This window comes from Pseudorca crassidens, chromosome 8 (genome assembly GCF_039906515.1).
Source record: "Pseudorca crassidens isolate mPseCra1 chromosome 8, mPseCra1.hap1, whole genome shotgun sequence".
NCBI classification, from domain to species: Eukaryota; Metazoa; Chordata; class Mammalia; order Artiodactyla; family Delphinidae; genus Pseudorca; species Pseudorca crassidens.
This window is the reverse complement of record NC_090303.1, coordinates 84,157,561-84,183,749: the sequence shown is the minus strand read 5'-3', so window position 1 is coordinate 84,183,749 and position 26,189 is coordinate 84,157,561. Positions and strand designations below refer to the sequence as shown.

The 26,189-nt window shown below is 47.0% G+C and overlaps 1 protein-coding gene across 2 annotated transcripts; it reads right to left on the bottom strand.

The window, feature by feature from the left end:
• Positions 1 to 724: 724 nt before the first annotated feature.
• Positions 725 to 19,323, bottom strand: TSPAN33 (tetraspanin 33). 2 transcript variants are annotated; one of them, XM_067746967.1, is made up of 8 exons: positions 18,965 to 19,323; positions 6,627 to 6,684; positions 5,836 to 5,960; positions 5,441 to 5,515; positions 4,231 to 4,326; positions 2,550 to 2,678; positions 1,988 to 2,149; positions 725 to 1,778 (listed from the first exon to the last, which is right to left on the bottom strand). In XM_067746967.1, exons 1-8 carry the CDS (start codon positions 19,064 to 19,066, stop codon positions 1,677 to 1,679), a joined length of 849 nt encoding a protein of 282 aa, XP_067603068.1. In that variant the 5' UTR covers positions 19,067 to 19,323; the 3' UTR covers positions 725 to 1,676. The 2 variants fall into 2 exon arrangements, with proteins under 2 accessions (XP_067603068.1, XP_067603067.1); XM_067746966.1 differs by having other exon boundaries at positions 5,836 to 5,963; positions 18,965 to 19,322.
• Positions 19,324 to 26,189: the final 6,866 nt, after the last annotated feature.

Below are 26,189 nucleotides of genomic sequence, written 5' to 3'. Positions count from 1 at the left end.
GGTTAGGAGACTTGGGGGACACTCACCGGGGAGTGGGGTCACGCAGCCCTCCCCCTCCTCGCGGGCGGGGTGGGGGAGGCGCGGCCCAGCCGCCGCGGGGGTGGGGACCACACACGGCGCCACGGGGCCCTGCCCCGGCCACGCCCCCCGACGCGCCAGCCGGGTCTCCCTGCTCTCCGCGCTCGCCCGCTCTTCTCCGCGCGAGGAAGCCCTGTGCACGGCTGGAAATTTTTTTCTGGGTCTTCACTAAAGCAAGATGGGCCGCGGTACCCAGCTCTTTCAGATAAAGATGGAGGAGAGGGCTAGAGGGTCTAGACTGTGAGTGAAGAGATGGCCTTCCTCCTCCTCACTCCTCCCCACTCCCTTCCCGGCGAGAGGGCTACACAGTGATTTACAGACGTATCCTTCTCTAACCCATCCGGAAAGTTTTGGGTAGCAAAGTATTTTAGTTCGGAAAAAAAATTAACGTCAGGTTTGGGGATAAAATTATGCCGTTCCCAAATGCGAATGGGGAATCTCTTTATCTAATTTAGACTGGAGGGGGCGGGGTTGTGGGAGGGGAATGGTGCATCTGCTAGAGGGAGCTGGGGTGAGTGGTGGGGCCGGGGAAGTACGGTAGCGTTTAGGAGAGTGTCCAGTCCCCTGTTGGAGGGAGGGCCCACCGGCCGGGCCCTTCTACCCCTCCCTTCCCAGTTGCCAGAATGGAAAATTCATGGAGTCCAGGTTAGCCCAGGTCAACAAACTTTTATTGCCATTTCTGGCTCCCCCAGCCCCAGCAAGATCCCTGCTTACACTGTAGAAATACTGAGCTAGCTCTGGTGCAGAGGAACGGGCGGCGAGGGGGTGTTACCTCTCTTTCTCTGCACACTGCCAAGGTTAAAAAAAAGAAACCCACTTACTGGAGAGCGAGGGCCTTACAGGGGTGCAGTTCAAGGGGACGTATGGCTCAGTCCCACCTCTGCTGGCTGCAGAAGATAGAGACCATGGTTCCAGACATTTTTTAAAGGAGGGGAGACGGGGTGAATTTGGCTGCTTGTTGTACCCCTTGCAGTTGCTGCCACGTTTCCATGGAAATGAGGGAGGGGCAGGATGTAGCTCACTCTGACTACCTGGGAGGATGGCAGCACAGGCAGTTAGTAAACACAGGGTCTTCCCCTCCTCCCCAGCACATACGACTGTCCCCAGCCGACCCCCACGCTCATTGCCTGCTCCACTCCCTCCCCTTCTGGAGCTGGTATCATGCCAACCGGACTCCAGGCAGGGCGCACTGGCAACAGCCAGAATGCGAGTATGTGCGGCAAGCTCAGTGGCAGCCTCAGCACGTCTGTCAGTTGCAGTGCTTCGGTGGAAAGCCTGTTGCCCCCACAACTCTGTGCGACTGCTCTGCTCAAGCATCTCTGCTCAGACAAAACAAGAACAGAAACCCAAATGGTGGAGGGTAGAAAGAATACAAAATAACAATGCTGAGAGCTAGGATGGGGAGAGGAGGCACATCCTTCCCAGACTTGAGCCACCTGTGTACCCTGCCTTCTGGCATCTGGAGTTTGCTTCTTGCCACTGGGCCGTCGCTTGTGGGGCTGGAACCCAAATCTCCATTTGGTGCTGAGAGCTGTAACCATTGCCGTTGGTTGATGAGGCTCGCCTGTTGCCCTAACGAGGAGGTGCAGGATGGATTCTCAATACCATGGGTCAGCCCGGTGCTGCTGGTTGTAGAGCTGTAGTTTGATTTGATCTTTGATCTGACTCACGAGGATCATGGACAGCAGGATTCCCACCAGCTGGGAAAGGTGAGAAGGAATTGGGTCCTCAGCAATGAGTGATGCCCTTGTTTCCTCTGACTCAATCTTCCCAGTGCAGTCGGCACCATCACATCTCCTACCCTTCAGTAACGTTAGTGCCTGACACCCTAGCTGAGCCCCAGGTGCCCTCCCCAAAACAAAGGAGTCTTTACAGAATTGTGGGACCACAGTTTTACAGGGTAAGTTACCTGTGGGATGGCCAGGCCCAGTGCCACACCACCAAGTACGAAGAGGTTGCTGTGTATCCAGTTGACCAGTCTGTCAATACAGCCATTGGTGTAGATGACTTTACTAGCTTCCAAGTAGTCAAGGGCCTGCATACCTTGGCCGCACATGGTGTTGATCACTGCCTGGGAAGAGAGTTGTAAAGCCAAGTGGGACTCCCATTCCAATAACTTTTTCTTAGGGGCCCTAGCTGATGGGCTTCCCACCCTTCCTAAACTCCTAAATTGTTAGAGGATATATGTGGAGGATGCTACGTTGGAAGTTGCTAAATGCAGACTTCCCTTCCTCTGAGACGTCTGAGTCCAGTTCTCCTTGCCTTAGAGACCTGTGCCTTCTGAAACCCCAAGTGGGCTACAGGAGTGCAAGATAACAGAGCCATCAGATTGGAGTGAAGAAAAACATCTGACAGCTGTTCTACAAAACTGACTGGCTAAACCAGGGGATGGAGATTCCCAATAGCAGCTGCCCTAATCAGAAAGTAACTCGGATCACTGCAGGAGGAAATGAGGCGGGATGTGTGCTCACCTGGTTGGGGGTAGGCAAGCAACAGGAGTAAGGCACAGAGCAGCGCTCACGGCTGGGGTTGTCTTCCGAACAGTTGAAGTACATGTTCAGGGACCAGTCCTTGTAGGAAATCCCTCCACAGCAGCCGAACTGCAACAAAGCCCCCCACAGGGGTTAAAATTACCACCCCCATCCCCACACTGAGGTGACAAGGGGAACTCTCAGAGCAACCAAAAGTCTATGGCAAGCTTGCACCTGTAAGTTCACGTTGTGTTGAAACACAACCTGGAACCTGGAGCTCAAGCTTCTTAGTGACCTTCCCCTGAAGAAGTTTTCTCTTCTTAATTTCTATCATTTTATATGTCTTGTTATAACTTGCAGTATATATTTTTTGTTTCACACACTCAACTATGAGCTCCTTGAGGGCAGTTTCTCGTTCTGCAGTCCTGTATAGCATAGAGCTTCGCAAAAGTATATGTTCCAAAAATACTGGCTGAAATAAAGCATCAGTGCTACAAACATTTGCCTTAATATAGAGGAAGCACAGGAGGAGACTCTTCAATATTGTGGGCCATAATTACACCATGAAAGCAAACAGGATCCAAGTCAAGAGTGTTGCACCAAGCGAAGGGGAACTCAGCTCTGGTCTCAAAAGCACTTTTGTTTCAAATTTAAGTTCTGACTCATAGCAGCATTATTCACAATAGGCAAAAGGTAGAAGTGACCCAAGTGTGCATCAAAAGATAAATGAATCAACAAAGTGCAGTATATACATATGATGGAATAGTATTCAGCCTTAAAAAGGAAGGCGTTTTGGCACGTCCCACAACATGGATGAATCCTGAAGACATGCTAAGTGAAACAAGCCAGTCGCAAAAGGACAAATACAGTATTCACAGAGACAGAAATTCATAGAGATAGAACATAGAATGGTGGTTGCCAGGAGCTAGGGGGAGGGGGAAAACGGAGAGTTAGTGTTTAATGGGGTACAGAGTTTCAGTGTGGGAAGAAAGTTTTGGAGATGGACGGTGATGAGGGTTGTACAACAATGTGAATGTACTTAGTGCTACAGATTTGTACACTTTAAGTACACTTAAAAATGGTAAATTTGATATTATGTATATTTTGCCATAATTTAAAAAATCTGACTTTTGAATTGGTAATATTAAAAAATCTGCCCAGTTCCCCCTCCCACTATAAGTAACCACTTATAATGGTTTCCTTCATATCCTTCCAGATTCCTTTTGCAAACGTGAATACATATTCTTTCCTCTCTTTTTTTACACAATTGGTAGATTACTATATATACTGTTCTTTGCCCTTAAAAGTACTTTTGTTTGTTTGTTTGTTTTTGTGGTACGCGGGCCTCTCACTGCTGTGGCCTCTCCCGTTGCGGAGCACAGGCTCCGGACGCGCAGGCTCAGCGGCCATGGCTCACGGGCCTAGCCGCTCCGCGGCATGTGGGATCTTCCCGGACCGGGGCACGAACCCACGTCCCCTGCATCGGCAGGCGGACTCCCAACCACCGCGCCACCAGGGAAGCCCTTAAAAGTACTTTTAAAGCTACGTGTTTTCTTTTTGCCAGACCCCTTCCCAGAATCCATTACCCGGCAGGTGATGAGGGTGAGGTGTCTCTTGGGATGGCATTAACTTTTGCCCACAGCTTCCTGGACCACTAGATGACCCCCCTCTTAGCCCATACCTTCTTCTGGCCAAAATCAATGAGGTTCTGCAGGTCCAAGTCATCTCGGTAGTGCACAATGGCGTTATTGATGATCTCACTCACCTTCCCCCGCGCCTGCCAGAAACACGAGGAGGGAATCAGAACACAGGACTAACCCCTAACCAGCTCCTCCCTGCAGAAATAGCAATAGACAGTGGTCATCCTTCTTTATTTAAGTCAGCCTTGAAATCAGAACCAAGTCCTAGTGATGGAAGATGGCCAATTCCGAAGCCTGTGCATCTCTGGGCCCTCAGGAACCTGTGGGCAAGAAAAATGCTGGTCCTGCTATTGCCTCTTCTCAGAGCCACATCTCAAGATAATCCAATATTTATCTATCTCTGAATATTATTACACAAAATACTTGTTGACTGATGCAAAGCAGCGAAACTAGTTTGTGTGTGTGTGTGTCCAGGAGCAGGGGTGTGTGTGTGTGTGTGTGTGTGTGTAAGTATTTAGTAGAAAAGGACTTACTGAGCTGAGGCACTGACCTCTAGTGGACATAAGAGAATTGCATCTCTTTAGATTCAAAACAGATCTGTATCGTATTAGGATTTTACTAGGCCCGAAGGACTAGGACATTCTGAATTAACTCAGTGGCTCTCAAATTCATAGTTCTACCATGGTCTCTTCCCTCCTGCTTCATTACTTTTCTCAAAGTTTCCTATCCATAGTCCTATACTCTGCCCCTGGTAATCATTTGCCCTTTGGGAAAGAAATTCTGGTTCTTAATTAAAAGGGCTGTCACTGAATGGCAGACCACTCCCAGATATGGTAAGAGCTGTTCAAAGTGTTGTTTACTTCCCCCTTTTCTTACTTTCGTTTATCCCAGTAAACAATTTTTAAAAGAAACAAAAGGCTCTTCACGTTGTCTGTGGTTCACTTGATAAGTGAATTTTACTCAATCATTTGCCGTTAAAGTTTACAGACTATTTTAACTTTTGGTTCATAGAATTTACCTCCCTGTTGGCCTCTCAGACTGTCAGAGGAAAACACCTTACAATCTTGAAATCCTCTTTAAATATGGCAACTTTAAAGGCCATTCATTCATCCCTAAGGATAATCTTTCAGAGGCCGATGCGTCTCAGGGGAAGGACCACTGTGGTTAATTAGTCAGGCTAAGCACGGGCAGGAACCTTCCCTTCCTCCCTCTGGTTCACAGCTGAGGAGGCCCCCTGACTCCCAGTGTTACCTTGTCTGAGAAGACGAAGCCCAGGACCCCGGCTGCCAGCTGTAGCAGGAACACGATGGTGAGACAGAGGGAGAACTGTGGGGAGCAGGCGGAAAAAGGAGGCAGTCTGTTACCATGCTGGGCAGTAGTTCTTCCCAGGACCACGGCGAGTACTGGGGGTCCACGGGGCACTTTCTCCTAGGTGCCCCACACACAGGAAAGGCAGCTGCCTCTGGGACGCTGTCCTGGGGGTGGTCACCCTGTGCTGGGTCACCTGGGCTGAGCTCTACAGTGAGGAGTGGACAGCACAGACCTTGGGGGCATTGAGGGACAAAGGAAACTGAAAGGTTTCAGGAATGAGAGGCACGTGGAGGAGAGAGGCCAGCGCATTTCTGGGGGCGCCTCTGACCACTCACCGTCTGCAGGAGGCAGATGTTCTCCCGGAGAGAGCCGATGCAGCCGCAGAAGGTGAGCAGGAACATGAGGATGCCCACCACGATCAGCAGGATGGCCGGGTCCACGGCCAGGCAGGCCAGCGCTGCTTCTGGGGGAAGGGGCTGTCTCTCAGTCTGAGTCTGGTGCTGACGGAGGGGGGGGGTACCAGGGAGGGGGTGGGGTGCCCCCAAAACTGCCCTCCTCCCCTGGTGGGGGATTCTCCAGTGTGGCTGGTGGAAGGTTACAGGAAGCAGTACTGCCCTCCCATGGGGAGAAGACAAAGGGCCCAGAAGGGCTTGTGGCGTTTAATTTGAGAAACTAACAAAAAGTAAGAGCCTTTATTCACAGGCTTAAGAGAGGAGGGACCACTTTCGCTCCAGAAAAGAATTAGAATGGCATTAGGCTCATTGGCTTTGCAGATTCCGTTTCCTGGAGACTTTGTGCAGAGGAATAGGAATGGAGGTTGAGTTACTCCAGAACAGAGCGAAGGAAGGGCTACAGCCCCCAGTTACTCTTTGCACCCGGAAGCCTACCTTCTTCCTTAGACACCTCCTAAGCCTAAAATGCAGGCAGATCTCAGAAGACTCGTGGGAGCTCAGGGAAATCCAGGTGAACTGGCTTGGATGGCCTGATGGAGTAAGCCTCTAGGATTTGGATAGAGGGTGGCTGCCCCCTATAGCTCCATAGCTTATGTGGGAAGGAGGGCTGAAAGACCAGGGCTGAAAGAGGCAGCGAAGAGTCGTGGGGAGATGCACGGGGACCTACAGCTCACCTGCGTGCTTCATCAGCCGAGCGTAGACTCCCACGGCAACCATCACCATGGAAATCACCTGTGGAGACAGGGAAGGCGCCACACTCTGAGATTTTGGAAATCAGGGAGCCCTGATAGCCGTCAGTAACCTTAAAGCAGAGTAGGCGGAGGACGACTCTTCCTGGACCCAGAAATCAGCATCTTTTTCCTCCCTGGTGATACTATTGATAGAATCTGTCAGTGCTTTACCTCCATGAAAAGCTTATACCAAGATTATCTCATTTAATCCTCACAACACAGTTATCTTGTGAGGCGGCTATTATCCCCATTTTACAGATGAGGAAATTAAGGCAATGCAAGGTTAAAACAGATTAGCAGTGAAAAACATGAGCTTCGGAGTGAGTTGAACCTGGGTCTGTGCTGGACAACTCTCTGAGCCTCAGTTTCTGTATCTGAAGATGGTAATTTAAAACAACTACATTTAATAAGATTACTGTGAAAATGAAATAAAAGAATGCATGGAAAGCATTTAACACGATGCCTGATAATAAATATTATCTATCATTACTAAGGATTAACTTGTCCAGGGTAACATAGAAACTATGAAGTTCTGAATTTGAATCCAGCTACATCAAAGGGGAGGTCTTAAAGCTGACGCAGGCCTGGGTAGATGCTGCCAGGTCTCTAACCCTCTTGGAGGTCAATATGGTGTCAAATGCAAGAATGAAAGTACAAACCAGTGTGAAAGAATGCGTGGGTGTAAAACAGCAGAACTACCTTGCAAAGGAAACTTTTTAAACCCTGATTCCAGTGTGGAACAGAGAAGTTTAGACCTTTCAAACTTCCTGGCTTCTGTCTCAGAGAACAAACCCATCCGAGACCACCAGCGCTCCCTAAAGGGGCCTTCTCTATGCCCCGCTCTATGCCTCCAGGAGTGCAGGGTGGCCCAGTGTGCACATCCTTCGGTCACCCTTCCTTTGTGCCCAGTTCCCAGGCTGGTGCTAAGAAGCAGCTGGCTATCACCATGGCAATAGCGGGGGCCAAGCTCTGGCTGGAGGGAGTTCTCAGCAGCAGGGACTTGACCAACTCAGTGGTGAAGGAGAGGGCTGGCTGCACTCCACTGTCCGGCAAGACAGAGACCATCTTGGGGCTTTGGTGGGAGAAGGGAATTGAGCACCCATAGCAGGTAACAGGGTCAGACTAGCCCCTCAGTAGAGAGACATTTTCCTTGGGAAACTCTACCAGCTGGTGCATTCAGCAGGAAATGGGAAACCCTTGTCTAAAACTGCACCTTTCAGGACTCTTCTCAGCTTGTACAGCCCCTTCTCCTTGGTCCCCAATCATTTGACGCCGCCTCTGACTCGGGGCCAGATGTGTGACGTGCTGGCCCTCACACTCTTTGTCCAGGACAGAGGGAGCTACTTGCAGAAAGAGCTGTGCGAGGGGCTGCAGGTGCCAGCTGGCTTCTTGTCCCACAGCACAGCCAGGCTCAGGGAGCAAGGGGGAGTTTGTGGGAGGCAAGGAAACCACACAACGGAGACCCCGGTTACCCCACGGGCCTGGAAGCACAAGCCCTTTGCCAGAGTGATCAGGCATCTCTGTCTGCCCTTTAAAACTCACCACAGCCAATTACGGTTCTGAATATCACTTTACTGAATCATTAAAAAATATGTATCTGCTCTTTATTTCTGTTGCTCCCAGGCTCCTCACTGTTTTGTCACATGTTAAATTTTCACTAAGGTGTATAACTTTCCACAAAGACGGTCTCTGATTAAATCCTAACACAGCTAAAACAAGAAAGGAAAAGTAAACAGATGCCATGTGTCACAGGGTAACTTCATTCCATGGGTGGGCTTGTAATTATAGCAGTTGCTCTGTCTCTATCTGTGGTAGGTAGAACAGCGTCCTCCCAAAGATGTCCATTCCTAATTCCCAGAACCTGTGAATATGTAACCTTACACGGCCAGAGGGGCTTTGCCAATGTGATTAAGTTAAGGACCTTGCAACTGGGGAGATTATCCCAGTTGGCCCAATATAATCACAAGGGACCTTATAAGGGGGAGGCAGGAGGGTCTGAGTCAGAGGAGGAGATATGTATGACAACAGAAGCAGAGGTTGGAGTATGTGCCGTAAGCTGAAGAACGTGAACAGCCTCTTGGAGAAGGCGAGCAAATAGATTCTTACCTAGCGCCTCCAGAAGGAACCATTCCTGCTGACATCTTGATTTTTGCTCAGTGAGACCTGTTTTGGACTTCTGACCTCCAGAACTATGACACAACTAATCTGTGTTATGTTAAACCATTCAGTTTGTGGCAGTTTGTTACAGCAGTAATAGGAAACTAATATACTGTCCAAATCCAATTCATCAGCTGTTATGTAGGAGATACTCTGAGGACTGCAAAGATGAGCAAGATGTGGTCCCTGCCCTTAAGGAGGTGTATCTGTTACATGGGAGGGGGCAAGGGCATCTAGGGCCTAATGCAGTGCTTCTTAACCTTGGCTGCCATTAGAATGGGGGGCACGGAGGAGAACCTAAAAACTCCTGATGCCTAGGCTGCACCCCAAACCCAGTATATCAGAATTTCTGGCGTTAGAACCCAGGCAACAGTGTTTCTGAATGCATACCAGGCGATTCCAACATGCAGTCAAGTTCGAGAACCACAAGCCTAAAGCACACTCAGCCGGAGATCTAGAGCTGGTAGGTGCCAGCTATGTGAGAAACAAGACTAAGACATTAATATTATCATTAATATTTAATATGATCATTAATGATACTGCTCACCTGGAACTCACTAGCTAACTCTAAAATTCTGCATTTCTGTCATGGATCTGCCTCTTTACCCTGCAGTCAGGCTTGCCCTTTCACACTTCTATTCCTGCCCACTTCTCCCACCCTGAATTCCTCAAAGCTGCTGCCATTCCAAAGTTAGTGCCGCTGCTGTTAACAGCATAACATTTTAGAGCTGAGTAGAAGCTTAGAAGCTTCCACTTCTAAGTAGAAGCGCACCATTTTTTTTACAGATGAGGCCAAAAGAGGTAAGTGATATTTGACCAAGTGCACGTGGGTGCAATGGCAATATCTGGACTAAACCCCATTTCCAGTCTCAAGTCGGGTACTGTCTACAATATATCAGTCTTTGCTACAAAATCTTATGACACCCTACAATATCACCAATGATCTCCTTTCATGATGGGAATGGAGATAGAGACACTTCTCTTCCTAGAATAGCTTTTCATATTCTGGCTAGAAGGAAGCCTTGCTGGAAACTTTCAAAAGCTAGACAGTTTTTAAAATAGCTGAGTCCAGCCAAAGGCATGTTCTTGAAGAGTTGTCAATCAAATTATATAAAATAATTTGCACGCACCAGTATCTTTATCCTTATGTAAGGTGAGTAATCACCTTATAAAGAAAATAGCCATCCCCTGGGCTCCTTGGAGAAATGGCTGATCCTAGGACTGGGGTGGGAAATAGATAAGTCTGGAGCATCTTGTGGTGCCAGAAGGTAAGGAAATGCTCAAAAACAAACAAAACACAAAAACAAAACCCCACATTCGTGTGGCTATGCCAAAGAGACATCAAAATAAAAGAGTATGGAGTTGCTACCCCAAATATAAAATAAATACCCATGAGTCCATACTGATATAAATGACTTAATAAATAAATAAATGGGGGAGAAAAGACAAAACCCCCACGCAGAAGAATCCCAAATATTTTATGGAGGTACTGCACTGTCAAGAAGGTGGCGCATAGTAACTTCCTTCCAAAGAGAACAGTATGGAAAAGGGGGGAAAAGATTAACTTTACAGTGGAGAAGCCTGACTACCTCAGCCAGGTGATCAAGGTCAACGTCAACAGAGGTCATTGATATATGAGATTACGTGATGAAAATGGGACTTCCCTTCTGTGCTCTTCCTTCCCCAAACCCATAACCCCAGTATAACCATGAGAAAACATCAGGCGAGTTCCAATAGAGGGACATTTTACAAAATGTCTGACCAGTACTCCTGAAAACTATCAAAGTCATCAAAAACAAGGAAATTCTGAGAAACTGCCACAGCCAACAAAAACCTAAGGAGACATGACAACTAAATGAAATTCAATATCCTGGATGGGATCCTGGAACACAAAAAGGGCATTAAGTAAAAATAAGGAAATCTGAATAAAGTACGGACCTGAATGATAATGCCATTAATTGTAACAAATGTATCATACTCATGTAAGATGTTAATAATAAGAGACACTGGATGTGGGATATATGGGAAGTCGCTGTACCACCTTCTCAAAAGTTTATGCAAAACTAACACTGTTCTAAAAAATGAAATCTATTTAAAAAATAGTCATCCTCAATTTGTTAGTCTTGTAAATCCACACTTTTTAATATCATATTTTCTTAAACTGGGATTCACTTGCATGCAATTTTACAACCTTTAATCAGGGTGATTTCTGCTTATACCAAAACATATGGCAGTGGATCTTAAAACTGTTCAGATGACAAGGCACTAACAGTGCTCTGCTGGTGTACTCTATACGATCTTGACATATCAGATTCTTTTTGAAGCTTTAATATGCGACTACTACTATCTAATTTACAGTCATATTTAACTTTCCCCAATTATCCCAATAATGTCCTTTATAACTGGTTTTATTTCCCCTTTTTTCTGGTTCAGGATCCAGTCAAGGATCATGCATTTAGTGATCAAGTCTCCTTTAGCCTGGAACAGTTTCACAGCTTTTTTTCTTTTCTTTGTTTTTGGTTTTTCAAGACACTGACTTTTAAAAACTCGTGGTAAAATACATATACCACAAAATTACCCATTTTAAAGTGTACAGTTCAGTGGCCTTAAGTATATGCATATCGCTATGCAACCACCACCACTATCAGGTTCTAGGACATTTTCATCACCCCCAATATAAACGCTGTACCCATTAAATGGTCACTCCCATTCCCTCCACTCCTCCAACCCCTGGCAACCGCTTTGTCTCTATGGTTTTGCCTATTCTGCACATTTTCTATAAATGGAATACATAACATGTGGCTCTTTGTGTCTGCCTTCTTTCACTTAGCATAATGTTTTCAAGATTCATCCATGTGGTAGCATGTAAGAGTACTTCAATACCTTTTATGGCCTAATAATATCCCATGGTATGGGTAGAACCCAATTTGTTTATCCATTCATCCACTGATGGACATTTGGGTTGTTTCCACCTTTTGGCTGTTGTGAATAGTGTTGCTATGAATATCCATGTACAAGTTTTTGTTTGAATACCTGTTTTCAGTTCACTTGGGTTTAGACCCAGGAGTGGAACTGCCAGGTCATATGGTAATTCTATGTTTAATTTTTTAAGGAGCTGCCAAACTTTTTTCACAGCAGCTGCACCATTCCACATTCCCACCAGCAATGTACGGGGTTCCAATTTCTCCATATCCTTGCCAACACATGTTCTGATACTTTTTCTTTTGACACTGAAATTTTTTTTGGTAAGTCCAGGCCAGTTGTTTGGCTTAATGTCCCTCAATTTGGATGTCAGATTGTTTCTTCCCAATTAGATTCAGACGACTTTTTTTTTTTTTTTTGCGGTACGCAGGCCTCTCACTGCTGTGCCCTCTCCCGTTGCGGAGCACAGGCTCCGGACGCGCACGCCCAGCGGCCATAGCTCATGGGCCCAGCCGCTCCGTGGCATGCGGGATCTTCCTGGACCAGGGCACGAACCCGTGTCCCCTGCATCGGCAGGCGGACTCTCAACCACTGCGCCACCAGGGAAGCCCCAGACGACATATTTTTGACAGGAATATTACACAGATAATGTGTCCTTCTCAATGTGTCATGTGAGGAAGCATGACATACTAATTTCTATCACAGAAATAAGGAACAATTTTACTAACAGATGATTCAGCTGTTAGACGTATGTCTCTGCATCTCATAAAATAATATGGCGATACTCTAAATAGTTTCCTAGTTTTCCATAATGTTTGTTGCTACTTGTCCTCTTCCCTTTGCCTTCTGCTTGCACTTGGTGGCAGATAAGCAGCTGTTGTCTTGGAGAGAAGATGGGAGAAAACAGAAAATGGAGAAAAGTCTTTCCGTTATCTTGACTTTTTTTTCTGTAAATCAGGAAAAGACAGTTATGATTTGATGTGAGGAAAACCCTTATTCTAGCCCCTAGGACACTATTTCACAGCCATCAATACTAAGAGATAAGTGGTTATAGGGCCCCAAGTTGAGGTCCTGAGCAAGAGCTCTTCTCCTGGCTCTAATGCTCAAATGCCGAAAATTACAGGCAAATTAGCTCTTGGAATCCATTTCCACTGGATTGTACCTTAAGACCAATGCGGTATGAAAAGCTCTGAGGAGTGGACCTAGGGAAGGTCCTTAAAGACAACAGTGGAGTCTCTGTTCCTATGATATATAGGAAACTTCTTTGTAAACTATAAAATATAAAGATGCCACTAATTGTCATCTCCCTCTGGCTAACAGTAGGAATGTGAGCAAGGGTGTTCAAGGCTGAAGGAAGTCAGGCTCAGGGTTGGCCCTTACCTAGACTCAATCCCCACCTAGTTGCCACTCGTCAGGAGGAGCACTCATCCTAGCTCTCCAAGTCCATCCCCAAAAGGTGAATTGGCTCTAGGAGCCAATTCTAACAACGATGTAACAGCTACCTTTTGTGGAGTGCTAAGGGCCAGGCACTGGACTAACCACTGTATGTATACTGTGACCACAACCCCAAGAGGGTGTTAGGATCTCCACTTTATAGAACTGATGTTGGGCGAATGCACTCAGTGAGTGAATGGCTAAAGAGGGACTGGAATGTAGGTCCACATGGCTCCAGAGCCTTACGACCTCGGCCACATGGCTGCCTCCCTCTCTGTCTCCTACCAGGACATGTGTATTCACTTCCAGGCATCATGTGAGGTGGGAAGGAGTTGCCTGCAGTTATCTTGGGTGAGCAGTGGGTAATCTCCAGACTGGTCGGGGCTCAGGCAGGGGTAAGTAAAACGGCATCAGGAAGGCCCTGCAGGACCCAGAGGGAAGTCCCTGGAACGGCTCCTGAAAGGGGCAGAGGGGGCATCACCATCCAGGGCCCGCCAGCCACCGAGAGAAGGCCCGGCCTGTCCGCCTTCCACATTCTAAAGTCCAGTCTGCATGAACTGGGTGGATCTGTCTCAGAGTCCTTCCTCACCTCTTCTTTGGAATAAATCTTTTTCCTGTTCTTTTGAAGGTGGCGGTGGGGGACAGCTGAGAGTAGAGTGATTCCCTGCATGGGAATCAAAACACTGTCCCTTCCCAGAGGGACACTGGGAGGGAGGGGTCTGTACCTCCAGCTTCTCAGTCCTTTCTATCCTTATTTCTGGATGAAGTCAAAGAAATCACATCCTGTAGGGCCTCCTCTCTCACTGCCCAGGATCTGCACACACTGGTCCTACAGTGGTCATCCTGGCACCACCATTGTTCCTGGGTTTCTGAAGTGGCAACTATCTGTCTGAAACTGGTTCTTGGCTTTCTCCCTCTGGATAGGATGGAATTGTCCTGCTGGAGTAGAGGAGTCCACAGGGCTCTTTCCTCTCCAATGTCTGGGCCAACCCTTTAGCTCCTTCCTTAGGCCATGGCTGGTTTTGGTTTTCCAAGGGTATAAACGAGGAAGGAAAGTTCACAAGTGCTCAAAATAGTATAAACACGCAAACTCACAGCCTGGAGTTACCAGCCTGACACACAGCCTGCTATCGAGACTCTAAGAGATGCTTTTCTTTTATTCTTTTTAAAGGCTGCTTGAAGTTTATGATTTCCTACTTGGTACAAGGCAAACAGAGCTATCTGAGGAGTTAAGAAGGCATGCATGTGACTTGACAGCAAAGTGTGTGGTTCTTGTCTTCATTCTTGGTATCGTTGTTGTTGTTGTTTTTATAAAAATAATGTGATAGGAAAAAAAAATAATAATGTGATAGGGACTTCCCTGGTGGCGCAGTGGTTAAGAATCCGGCTGCCAATGAAGGGTACACAGGTTCAAGCCCTGGTCTGGGAAGATCCCACATGCCGCGGACCAACTAAGCCCGTGCGCCACAGCTACTGAGCCTGCGCTCCAGAGCCTGCAAGTCACAACTACTGAGCCCGCGAGCCACAACTACTGAGGTCCGCACACCTAGAGCCCATGCGCCACAACAAGAGAAGCCACCGCAATGAGAAGCCTACGCACCGCAACAAAGAGTAGCCCCCACTCGCTGCAACTAGAGAAAGCCCGCATGCAGCAACAAAGACCCAATGCAGCCAAAAATAAATAAATAAATTTATATATTAAAAAAATAATACTGTTATAATTCATTTATTGCAGGCTGGTTAGTCTATAGGGAAAGGAGGGGAAAAATGGGGGAGGAAATGGGCTCTGCTTCCTAGCATATTTAAGTAGTTGTGTGTGTGTGTGTGTGTGTGTGTGTGTGTGTGTGTGTGTGTGTGGTGGGGGGATGGGGGCATAAGGGACCCTGTCACTCAGGAGGGGCTTTTGCCAGGCTTGATGCCTGATCATTTCCTCATGGCTTCTGAGCCAGGTTACAACAGATAGTGCTGCAGGTGGTTTGGGGCATCCTGAGTGCCCTGGGGACTCCAATACAGCGGTCCTAGGCAGGAAAGTGAATCTGTTGACGAAGATACCTCACCAGAGGCCTGGATCCCCCTAGGGAAGACCTGGAAGGGGGTCCACGTGTGCTGTGTGTGGTAATTAGGCCCTGAGGAAGATGCTGGAGGGGATGGCTGCCACGTTTTCTGACCTGGCTTGAGGGAGGGGTGCCAGGCCCACTGAAGGAAAAAACACAGGACAATACTCCAACCAAGAATGCTGGAGGACTTAACGCTGTGCTGCATCCTGAAAGGCTAGTGTCCGTGAGAGAGGGAGGAAGGGCATCATGCCTCCACCCTGTAGGCTCTGCTCTCTCATTCCCCACTCAATAAACATTCAATAAGTATCCACTCTCTGCCAAACACAGCTGGGCACTGAGAATCCAGAAGTGAATAAGGCAGTCTCTACCCTCGGGAGCCTGAAGTCTAGAGGGGGAGAAAAACAGAAACACATAATTGCAGCACAGGTAAAGAAAGATCTGACAAGCAAAATATGTACGAGGCGCCATGAGAGCCCTGAGGCATCGCCACTAAGGAAGCCTCAGCTGAGACACAGGGGCAGGAGATCTGAGCTTCTGGGCTTTGCCTGACTCAAAAGCCACTCCAACTGCTGCCCTGGGTGGGAAAAGGATCAGTAAGGAAGGAGATGGTTGCTGTAGGCAGCACTGATAATGTTCCTGCCAACACATGCCCAGAATGATAAAGCATGTACCAGCCCACTCTCTTCCCTCTGCACAGAGCTGTCCAATACAGGGAGGTAAAGAAAGTCAGCGACTTCTTAACTGAAAGACTAAAATACAACTTTTGTGATCTTGAGGCAACTCTCCAAGCCACAGGATCCTAACAATCAGTAACCCAGCAGCACAATTCTGGGGAGAAAATCAGAACTCCTGGGCAAAAGGGGAAGTGAGATTTGAAACATGAACAGGTGGAATAGGTCCTGGTCCCAAAGGAGCCAGGAGCTTTCTGAGTCAGACACCAAATGCCCCAAGGATCAGGGCTCCAAGAGAAGTAGCAGGGATAGCCACTGCCACCACGGAGTATGAGCCCGACAATGCTGGCTACCATCCCAAGGTGATCCAGGCCCAGACACGAACACCATCCATACACAGCTCCCCAGCACCTGGCCGGAATACGCACTCTGTCTGGAAAAGGAGTGGGCTGACAGTCCCAGCCATGGCACTCAGGTGCCTCCTGAGTAGAAGAGGGGAATTTGACTGGGATGGTGGAAGCCTGCAAAAAAAACCCCACACTAACCAGTCCCTAAAGGGGGGATGGGAAGACAAATGACCCCTGGTCTGGGCAAGCAGCTCTTCATCTCCAGCTGGCCTTGTGTGGAATGAACTCTGCGGCTCTGGACCTGGGGGAGAAGTGGCACTCAGTAATGCCGAAAGAGTATTGTCCCCTGGGAAGGTCAATGTCCCAAGGATACCGGGGCACAAAAAAGATGCATCCTTAGATCTAGCGTCAGCTCTTGAAGAAAGAAAACAGTCCCCAAAGTGATGCATCCATCTTTAAACAGTTCACAGAGGCAGAAAAAAATGTCTCCTTTAAAGGAGAAAGCTTAAGGACAGAGAGACAGATATATTGGCTTGGGGTCACACAGTAAGCGGGTGCCAGAAAGAAGCTGGGCCTCTTGTCCTTCAGTGTGCCATTTCTAGCGCCAATGACTTATGAGTCTAAAGTAGGGCCAAGAAGGGGCTCTCCTCTAACCTGGGATGGTGCCAGCTTGGTTAGCCAGGTCCTCTGACCTTGAATGAAGCATTTGTACCAAGATAAATGGGTCTGTGGAGCCAAACTCTCTCCCTTCCTGCGACCTCCCAAAGTCATTCATCTGGCAAAAGGCCGGTGGGGTAGAGTGGGGAAGTCCAGGAAAATTACTGAGAACACAAGTGTAACAGATGCGCCCAGCTGTTGTAGCTGGGGAGCACAGATAAGGGTGCTCCTAAGAAGGCTCCGAAGAAGACGCATGCAAAGCCTTGGTTGATAAAGGAAGTTAGAGTGAGGACCTGAGGCCCCTGGGATGCGGTGCTGGCTCTGAGCATGGCGTGCATTGGCCTGGGACACTCAGTGAGCATGCAAGAGGGTTCTCAGGAACTTGCTTTTAGGTGGGGGGTTCCCCTTAGGACATCCCCCAGCCTGGCAGAGTGGTGATGAGATTTTCTTCCGTTCTCGCCTGACCTCCAGCTGAAACAGAACCTACACCATGGAACTTGTGTTGACTAGTTAACTACTAATACTGCTAACATTCCAGCCACAGTAGCAGCCATCTGGGCCAAGGACTGCCCCTAGAGGCACTGTGGTTCAGTAGAAAATATCACCAGATCAAGCCCACTAACCCTGTTGAGCTAGGATAAAACAACATCTCTATGCTTTGGCTTTCTCATATACAAGATGCGAGTACTGGACAAGATGTCTTCCAATTTTTTTTTCCAGTTCTAAAACTGAGAATTTGTTAGGAGTTCAAACTTCATTTCTCCCAGTACAATGGCTGAGAATGAGCTGTCATCACCACCCTCTGGGATTTCTCTCATTTTTCCCAACGGGCTAGCACTTATGTACTTTGTGTCTGTTCACACCACGGCCCCTGTGGAACCTTTCCAGCAACTGGCTTAGCTGCCTAGTCTGCTCCCTCTCCTAGGAAACATATTTTAGACTCCTCCCTCCTGCAAGTCTGAACTTTAGGTCTCAGGCAGAGGTGGGCAAGCATAACGGGCTCTTCGAGCAGCAGCTCTCGTGTAGTTGGTGCTGGAAGAGAAATTGGGGAAAGGGGGTGGATCTCCCAATGTTCACAAACCCAGAGAGGCTCAGGGACTCTCTAGACCTGAAACAGGATTGAGCTAGCATTTCATGATCTGGTCCAGCTGCATTCTCAGCTCCAGCAGAGTATTTCTGGCATCCTTGATCATGCTGGATTTTTATGGAGGAGGAGACTAAGGTCTACAGAGGTGAACATATTGCCCAGGTTAGTCAAGTCAACAATTAATGGCAGAGTGGGGATGAGAATCTAGGCAGCCCCGGTCCAATATTTTTTCTATTTTTCCAGCCCCAAGCAGAAGATTCTGAAAGGACCCCTGGACTTCCAGCCCAACATAGGGTCTATTTAAAGAAGCTGAAGACTGTCAAACTCCCGGGGATGGAGCCTGGTCCTGAGAAAGGTGGGGCAAAGTTTGGGACAGTTCTGGGAAAGACATCCACACCTGGAGGCTCTTCCTGTCCTTTCTCAGCCTTTGGAGGGAGGAAGGGCAGCAGAGGCCTGCAAAAGGAAGAGATGAAAGCCCCTTAACTCATTCTCTCTGAGGTAAGGGAGAGGGAAGGTTTGGGTTTCCCTCCTTCCTCTTTCTTCTTTGCCAGCAGGGCCACAGCCCCCAGGCCTGAAAAATCCCCTAATCATGAGTGTGTCAGTGGGTCTGCCTTGGACCAACAGGAAAACCCGCTCCTGACGCTCAAAACCACCTTTTTGGCCTGACACAGACCCTCATCCGATGCTGAGAGAATACCCAGAAGTCTGCACTGAATCCCCTGCATATCCCCCACCCCAACACGCTCTGCAGACAAGGAGCCACTGTGGTGTCTCTGCCTAGGATAAATTACCCCAAAGTACGGTCTTCTCAGAAAACTCGGCAGTGCCGCTCACCACGTTCGCCTTGAACCGGGCATCCGGGGACGACCTCTGCTCAGCGCAGGCAGCCCACTCAACCCTCCAGGGGGTGCCCTGCAGCCCAGGTGCCCCCACGACCCCCAAGCCTCACCCAGAAGAGCATGTTGAAGAAGAAGAGCAGGTATTTCACCAGCGGACTGACGAAGGAGAAGTCCTCCCCGTAGGCGGCCGGCGCCCCGGGTCTCCGGGCCATGGTCCAGCCGCCGCCGCCCCCGGGGGCCTATCTCCCCGCCACGGCCGGCCCACCTGAGCGCTCCGCGCCCGGAGGCATGAGCCGTGCTACGGCCGGAGCCCGAGCGGCGGGGGAACCGCGCTGCGGCGGGAGGTGCCCGCGCCTTGCCTCCGGGAGAAGCGCGGGCAGGGAAACGGCGCCGCTACTGGAGCCGCCGGGAGTCGCGGGAGCTGCCGCGCGCAGCGTGAACGGCAGAGACTCCGCTGTGGCTGGAGGACTAGCCCGGCTCGCCTGGCTCCCAGGAAACCGGGCCCGCCCTCGACCTCCCATTGGCTCGTCTGCCGAAGCCTGATTTCTTATTAGTCGGTCTCTGATGTCACTAAGTATCCAACCATCCCACTTTTCCAAGAGGCGGGGGAGACACCTGTTCTGTGAGGCACAACTTGTTAAAGGGTCAGCGGTTCTACCTCCTCCCCCGAGAAGGAAAGCATCCAGGCTGCAGCTACTCAAGGGAAAAAGGATGAGGAGGAACGCACACTGCATCACGCACCCACGTCCTCTACCCAGTTGCTGTGCACGTATGCAAACACACATACATTAACATCAACAAGTACGTACCCTGTATGTTGAGCAATGCGCTGAAAGCTGTGGGAATGCAAGAGAATAGGCATATCCCTGGGTGTGTGTGTGTGGGGGGGGGAATGACAATAAAATCAGAGAGATAAAACTAACCTACACATAACAATTGAGAATATTTGAGTAGCTGCAATCCTGTTTAGCAACTATATATTTTAAATGCTTATTTCAAAAACACTATAACCCAATAGTGGAAATTTGGAAACATCACCAAGAATCCTGCCATCCTAATTCATTACTGTTTCAGTCCCCACCTCCCTATTTAAGTCTTGATCTACATGAAGACAGAGTTTTTAACACGCTTATCCGATCCACACCGGTTGAGAGCAGTGCAGGTGATGGACACTGCTGCCTACGTAACACAAACATGAATGCTGTAGACAATGTTTGAATCGGTTCTCTCCCCAAATTCATACGTTGAAATCCTAAACCCCAAGGTGATGGTGTTAGGAGGTGGAGCCTTTTGGAGACGCCTAAGTCATAAGAATGGAGCCTTTATGAATGGCATTAGTACCCCTATAAAAGAGACCCCAGAGAGCTCCCTCACCCTGTCTGCCCTGTGAAGACACAGTGAAAAGACAGCTGCCTATGAACCAGGAAGTGGGTTCTCACCAGACACTAAATCTGTGGGTGCCTTGATCTTCAACCTCCCAGCCTTCAGAACTGTTGAGAAATACATTTCTGTTGTTAGCTACTCGGTTTATGGCATTTTTGTTATAGCCTGAACGGACTAAAACAATGATTTCAACCTCATCAGCTGCATGACTTGGTCAAACTACCTAATCTCCTTGAGCCTCATTTTCTTTAATGTTAAATGCGGAGGGTGCTATAGCCTAACAACATTGATGTGAGGATTAAATAAGATAATGCATGCAAGTCACTTAGCACAGGTTGACACCTAGAAGGGCTCACTCAAAGCAGTATTTCGTTTGAACAGTATTTACAATCCAGTCAGGAAGTATGATAACTGCACAAATAACTATAACACATTTGGTGGAGAGTTAGTAAAGATATCATGGTAAGTGAAATTAGGGGAGGATAAGATTTAGAATAGCAGAGCTGGAGGGGAAGGGTAGTCCAGGTGGACAATAGGTGAACCGGAGCCTGGAGATGCAAAAGCACACTGCGTGTTTAGTGAAAAATAAGCAGACTGGTTTGGCTGGAGCACAGGGTATGCTGAGTATAGCAGTGGAAGTTTACATTGACTGATGCCTTTTCATGCTGAAGTCAGTTAAAATCTTGGAAATACTTGAATATCAGATTGGGGAGTTAGTGTTTAATTGATTTGGGAATAAGTGTTTGGAAGAGGGAATAATGTAAGATCTGCTTTTTTTTTTTTTTTTTTTTTTTTCCAGTTAGAGTGAGAAAGAGACTGCACAGAGGAAGGTTTGTTAGAAGATCACTGTTAATAGTCTAGATAATCAGAAATCAGGATCTGATTTAGGGGTAATGGACAGAACTGATGGGAAAGGATAGAAGTGAAGCCACAGGGAAGATAGAATCTCTAAGGCTAGGCTATGGTGGGGTATAGGGGTGATAGGAGCACCAGGGGTAGGGGTCAAAAAAGTGAGTCAAGGCCAGGTTACTGGAAGATTGGCCATTAACAGGTCAAGGTGACCGCTTGGAAATCAGTTTTAGTATGAAGGGGGTGTTGTGGGCAGAAGCCATTTTACACGAGGTTAAAGAGTGAATGGGTGAGTGAAGGGTGGATACCCATTTTCAAATGTTAGAGAGGTGAGGACTGAGAAAAAGACCAAGCTGCTGACTGTTTCTATTAGATGATCACCCAGAGATCAGTTTTAGTACAGACTGGGCAAGTAGCCCAGTTTATTTTAACCAAAAGAAAAGGAATAATGGGGGATAGAATTAGCAAAATAAATTGGACACAGATCATGGGGGGCCTGGAAATTGTTTACAGTTTACTCTGTAGACCACTTGAGAATTCTAGTGAGCCCCCGGTGTGAATAAGCCATTAGTCCACAATGCCTGTAGGACAGAGGCTGTGTCTCCCTGGCATACAGCAGAGCGTTCCTTGTGGGATGCTCAGAATGTACTCATTGTTGAAAACGTGGCTTTATTGAAGGAGTTTTGGTTGGATACTAACATGCTAAAATCTCCTTTGGGAAGGTTGAGAAAATTTGTTGGTAATGATGGTGAGTGGAATAAGAATTGAAAGAGGGCTAGCTGAATGAGTTGGAGGAATTGAAGTAGGCTTTATAAAGGAGGTAGGGCTTGGCTAAATTAAAGGGGGAAACAGTGTAAGCAAAGATGAGGAGTCAGGAATGAGTTGAGGATGGCATGATGACTTCTAAGGAGATTGTACTTTGGGGTGCTTTAAGAAATGAGATTCCAAAAGATAGGGTCCAGAATGGTTTAGGGGGTCTAAAACTGGTCAGATATCTCTTGTTACATAGTAAATGACCTCTGATCATACATGAACTCAAGATTTGCGGTTTTTAAAATTATCTACCTATGTTTTTCATGTAAGAACTTTTAGTACAATAAGAAGGACAAAATTGGATAAGATTATTCTGAGCCTAAGAAGAATTAATAACTCAAGAATGCCTAAACAAAGGGAATATTAAATCAGATTTATTTTGGATTGTGTTCCTTTCAAATTTATTAGACAATTGAAATATGACTGAGTACAACTGCATATATGAAATGGGAATATGATTGGCAGTGTTAGCAATTTTAGTTAAAACAAATTTAATGAAGAAAGCAGAACATTTTCTGAAGACCACATAGGAAATTGTATATTCTTATCAATAAGAATTTTGTTTATCCCCCTTTCAGGGGGATTATCCCCTTTATCCCCCTTTCAGGAGGTTGAGCCCTCCTTGATTACATATTTAGGTTAAGGTGCAACCCAGACACACCTGTCCCCTTCGCAAAGTGTTCACAGATGGTCTACCAGCAATTTCTACTAGTATCTATTGGCCAGAACTGGGTGACATTGCCACCTTTGCTGCAAAGGGTCTGGGAATACAGTATTATTAAATAATTTACTACTTCCCCAAGGTGGGGGGAAAACAAAGCTCTATTTTTAAGAAAGAAAGGGAGGGAGTTCCCTGGTGGTCCAGTGGTTAGGACTCGGCACTTTCACTGCTGTGGCCCAGATTCAATCCCAGGTCAGGGAATTAAGATCCTGCAAGCCATCATGCGGTACAGCCAAAAAACAAAAAAGAAAAAAGAAAAAAAAGAAAAGAAGGAAAGAAGGGGAGAAAGAATATGGGGAGAAAACTAGAAAAATATCTGTCCGAAGTGTTTATTGTGTGTTCAAATGTCTATTAGAATATGTCTGTATGTATTAATTTGGAGGTTTGTGTGAGCCTAATGTGTGAGTTAAGGTCAACAGAATCGGTTATAAATTCACACAGTAAATATTTGTTTCTTGGCAAAAAAATGCATGTGAAGATGAACGAGCCACTATTACTGCCCTTGAGGAGCTGACCATCTAGCTGGGGAATCAGGCATGTATGTAACTCTAAATGGAACCTTTGGATCATCTACCCCACCCCCAGTTACCCTCAAGTGCTCCATCTCATCTGTAGAGGTGACAGTCATTTTGTACCATGTGATCTTGTCCACCCACCATCCACTCTACCCAGACACTCCTGACATCTAAGCTGGGTCAACCAATTCCTTCCCACTCAAAACAGAGGGATAGTCACTCTCTCCTTGTGTGGCTAAAACTCTAACAGGTAAACTCAGTAGCTGAGGGACAGCCATGTTTTTCCATAAGGACCAGAGAGCAAAAGAGAATTGATCTTCAGCAGGTGAATGAATCACCTTTGGACAAGAGCAGAGAGATGGTTGTATGAGTCCCTTCCTCAGGCCCAGTTGCCTGCTTGCCCTTGGGTCCTAGGAGTTACTTTGTTATTTTTAAAATCGATTTTCTATTAAGTTTTTTTTAATTTTTAAATTTTTTAGCAGCGCAGTGCAGCTTGTGGGGTCTTAGTTCCCCCACCAAGGATTGAACCTGGGCCCTGGCAGTGAAAGCACCGAGTCTTAACCACTGGACTGCCAGGGAATTCCCTTTATTAAGCTAGTTTAAGTTACCCTTTCTTTCAACCAAATAATCCTTATTAACACACCAGAAAACTATAGGATGCACTGAATGGACAGCTCAGGACAGATCAGATGGATCATGACCAAGCATTCAATCTTTACTAAGGCCCAGTAGCAAGTCAGAGCTGTTTCTTAAAAGGAGAGTTGTTATCTGCAGAGGATAGCACAGCTTTGCTCCAAAATCCTAAAGGTCTATGCTGTGTTTTGCCTATAGGGATCTGCCAAAGGCTTCATGCAGTATTTCTATCTGCCCACAGACACTTCCAACACCATCATAGTTGCTAGATCTTATGACAAGTAGCAGAGCAGCTTGCATGGCAGCCTGGACCTACTGCAGAGCCTTCTCTTGTTCTGAGCGCCACTCAACACTAACAGCTTTTTTAGGTCACTCAATAAATGGGCCAGAGTAGCACTCTCAAATGAGGTATATGTTGCCTCCAAAATCTAAAGAGGTACACTAGGCATTGTGTCATTCTTGGAGGTAAGAGGGACCAGGTGAGGCAACCTGTTCATTATCTTGAAAGTGTTATCTCAAATGCTCCAAGCCACTAGACCCCCACAAATTTTACTTTGGAGGGCTCCAGAATTTTTGTTGGATTTATTTCCAACACTTTGGCACACATGTATATTACCAGTGTGTCTACGTAGTTGCTACTTCCTGCTCATTGGGTCCAATTAGCATGATATCATTAATGTAATGGGCCTGCATGATGTTCTGTGGAATGAAAAGGTGATCAAGGTCCCTGCAGTCTAGATCATGACGTAGTGCTGGACAACTGATACAGCCCTGAGGTAGGACAGTGAAGGTGTATTCTGGTCCTGTCGCCTGACAACACACTGCTTCTGATGGCTTTTACTAACAGGCATAGAGGAAAAAGCATTTGCCAGGTCAGTATCTGCCTAGCAGGTGCAGGGGATCAGTTGATTTGCTTCAGCAAAGAAACCGCAGCTGGAACAGCAGCCACGATTAAAGTCACCACATGATTAAGTTTACATGAACCTACTTCCATTCTCGAAGACTCACTTGTCTTCATAGGCCAAATAAGCAAGTTGAATGGGGATATATCAGGACAGTAATACATACGTAAGACATTGCACTGCTCAAGTCTTTGATAGTGGCACTAATCTTAGGGATGTGGTGTTGCTTTTGTTTACTATATTGGTAGGTAGAAGTAGTTCTAAAAGCTTCCACTTGGCCTTTCCTACCATAATTAGCCCTTACTCCATGAATTAAGAAACCAATGTGGGGATTCTGCCAGTTGCTGAGGGTGCCTCTGACAACTTTACATTAGAGAACTGGGAAAATAACTAGAGGGTAGCTGTGGGAACTCACCGGGCCCACCAAGAGATAAACCAGAGGCAGAACTCTATTGATCGCTTGAAAACCATAAGCCCATATTCTGACCGTGGAACCACAGGGACACTTTGGGTCTTCAGGAATTAGTATCAGTCAGAGCCAGTGTCCAGTTTTCCCTAAGACATGTATTTCCCCTTTCCCAATATACAGTTATCCAGGAAAATGGCTGCAGTTCCTATTAGAGAAGGCTAGGAAGAAAATTTACAGTAAAAGAATTTTGATTGTGTAACAGGTTCCTTTTTCAAAGGGACCTGGATTCCCCTTCATGCAAGGGGTTTTGGGTTTATGAACTTGTTTCAGTCTGGGAATTGGTTGAAGGGCTAAGATTCTCTATTGTGGTCATTCATGTCAGAATTCTGTTCACCAGATCCAAAGCTTTCCCACTTGCACAAATAAAGTAGACTAGTAGGCTGCCCACCAATTTCAGTTCTAGGAACACTATGCCAAGGATCTCTGAGGGTCAGACGGTTCTGATTATTACTTTGGTTCTACTGTCCATTACATCAACCACATTATCTTTGACAATTAGGTGCTACCAACTGGCCGTTGCCACCCTGGGGATCCCATCATGCCCACCGAATTCAGGGAACCCACTTTAGTGACAACCTGGCCTACAGAGAAGAGCCACCACAGAGTTCTTTTTAATTTATTTTATTTTTGGCTGCATTGGGTCTATAGTATGCTAAGAAAAATTCGTTCAGTCTAGGCCATCTTTAGGTCCAGATTTCAGTTAAGTAACCAAACAAACTACAAGAGCCATTTGCAGCATCTTGAGCTAACATATTAAATCGGAATCTCTACTTAGGGAGCCCATATCAATAAGTTTGGCCCGGTTCAAATTTATATTTCTTTCACCCTGATCCCATGCTCTTGGGATTTATTCCTACACGTATTTCCTGGGTTGATATAAATTGGTAAATCTACCCAAGAGGCTCTGGGTCTGTGAACTTTCTCCAGTTTGGGAATTGGTTGATATAAATTGGTAAAATAATGTAATTCTTTAGTATGTATCTCACTTCTTCAGGTTATTCTCTCTACCTCATCCTCTGGGACAAAATGTAACTTTTTAAAAATTTTATT